This window comes from Perkinsus marinus, assembly GCF_000006405.1.
Source record: "Perkinsus marinus ATCC 50983 genomic scaffold scf_1104296971784, whole genome shotgun sequence".
Lineage (NCBI taxonomy): Eukaryota > Perkinsozoa > Perkinsida > Perkinsidae > Perkinsus > Perkinsus marinus.
Window position 1 is genome coordinate 1,387 of NW_003201975.1, and position 1,576 is coordinate 2,962.

General features: G+C 47.0%; 1 protein-coding gene across 1 annotated transcript; it reads right to left on the bottom strand.

Annotated features, from left to right (window-relative positions):
* Nucleotides 1-285: 285 nt before the first annotated feature.
* On the bottom strand, nt 286-1,195 carry Pmar_PMAR001897 (xaa-pro dipeptidase pepd/pepq, putative; the record flags this gene model as incomplete). The annotated part of the gene is made up of 4 exons (XM_002766785.1): nt 286-372; nt 435-591; nt 868-972; nt 1,017-1,195. 4 exons carry the CDS (start codon nt 1,193-1,195, stop codon nt 286-288), a joined length of 528 nt encoding a protein of 175 aa, XP_002766831.1.
* Between the last annotated feature and the right edge of the window lie 381 nt (nt 1,196-1,576).

Here is a 1,576-nt window from a genome sequence, read left to right on the forward strand (position 1 = left end):
TTGGTTCACAAGTATGGAATAAGTTCATAAGTATTTGGTTCACTATTCTTAGTATGAACTTCATACTGTAGCAACACCGCGTGCTGATTCACATACTTTCATACGCCACAAATCCTCTCCCCTGTCTCTGGAATTGACGAGCCGCCCATTGCACTTCCTAGCAGAAATCGCCCCTCTCAACGTGGGGGGGATGAGTTGAGGGCCTCAACTCTCCCGTGCCAGAATTCCCCCTATACGCAAATCACGAATCTGCGTTAGAGAAACTCAGAACTATTCGTCTACGAGTTAAGCCACTTCGCTCTTTCCCTTGCCGGGGACCCACTCGATCTTCCCCTGCATAAATGCTTCGATGTCCTCCACGCTGCGAGGTATCTGCCATAACCCTCATGTGTATTTCCCGCACAGGTTCTATTCCCGAAACCCGCACAACTCACATCATTCAAAACCCTGCATCCATCCCGAGTGATAAGCACATCATCTTCGATGCGGATTCCACCCACCGGGATCAACGATCTCAACACTGTCTCATTGACCATCTTGGAGTGAACAGGATGCGAGCACCATTTGTCGATCAAATAGGGGTTGAAGTAACTGCATCACAGCGTCAATACTCCATTCGGCAGAAAGGGCAACTTCTCCACTGATACTATAATGTATGATCGATATCCCTTCACGGTGAGGGACTACAGAGAGGCAATTTACCGTGTAGTGGCTGACCCGAAATTGAAGTATATTAATTTCTGAGAATCCTCAAGTGGTGTATAGTCGGCATCCATCTACTGTAGAGGACTATACAGAGACAGTTATAACACAAATATATTTCTCAATATGCTCAAACGCGTGTCCTGATCCCCGTGTAAAACTCACCATCCAGGTTCGACAGTCAGCACATAACCCTCCTTAACGACCCTCCCCAACCTCAACCCCGTGAGAGAAACGTCGTCCTTATCTTTAAAGTGACCTGGCTCGTATCTGATCCACATCTTAGTCATAAACACATGAGTGTTCTCCCTTACCCGGCAACATCATGTACATCCAATCCCAACATATGGCCAAGCCCATGAGGCATTAGATAACGCGCGACCAACGCTTCCTCGCATACACTATCGATGGGAGCGGTAAAAAGATTCAAACGCTTGGTAAGTTCCCTGGCAGGAGAAACCGTATACACACAGTAAAGAGTAAAGACACTCATGATATTCAAAAGGAAATCACAATGTGTTTTTCGGGGCAAAATTTCCCAGCGCTTCCCTGAATTGGGCAGACATTGGGAGACACAATCCTAATGCAGCGCGGTTAATTTTCCCATGCACGAACGCTCTACATCGTATCACGATCACTAATGGTACAACTCACTCAGCAATAACTCTCGTAGCTTTCCTATGCATATCCCTGTAATCCAATCCCGGTTTGAGAATCCCCTCCACTGCATGTACCGCCGCCAGAACCGATTCATAAGCTTCCTTCTGCAGCTCAGTGAACTCTCCACTCGTCGGGAAAGTACATGTCACATCCGCCGTATAACAATGGTACCTCAAGGAGTATCTTTACATGCGCTTCTCACAGATAAGCGTTG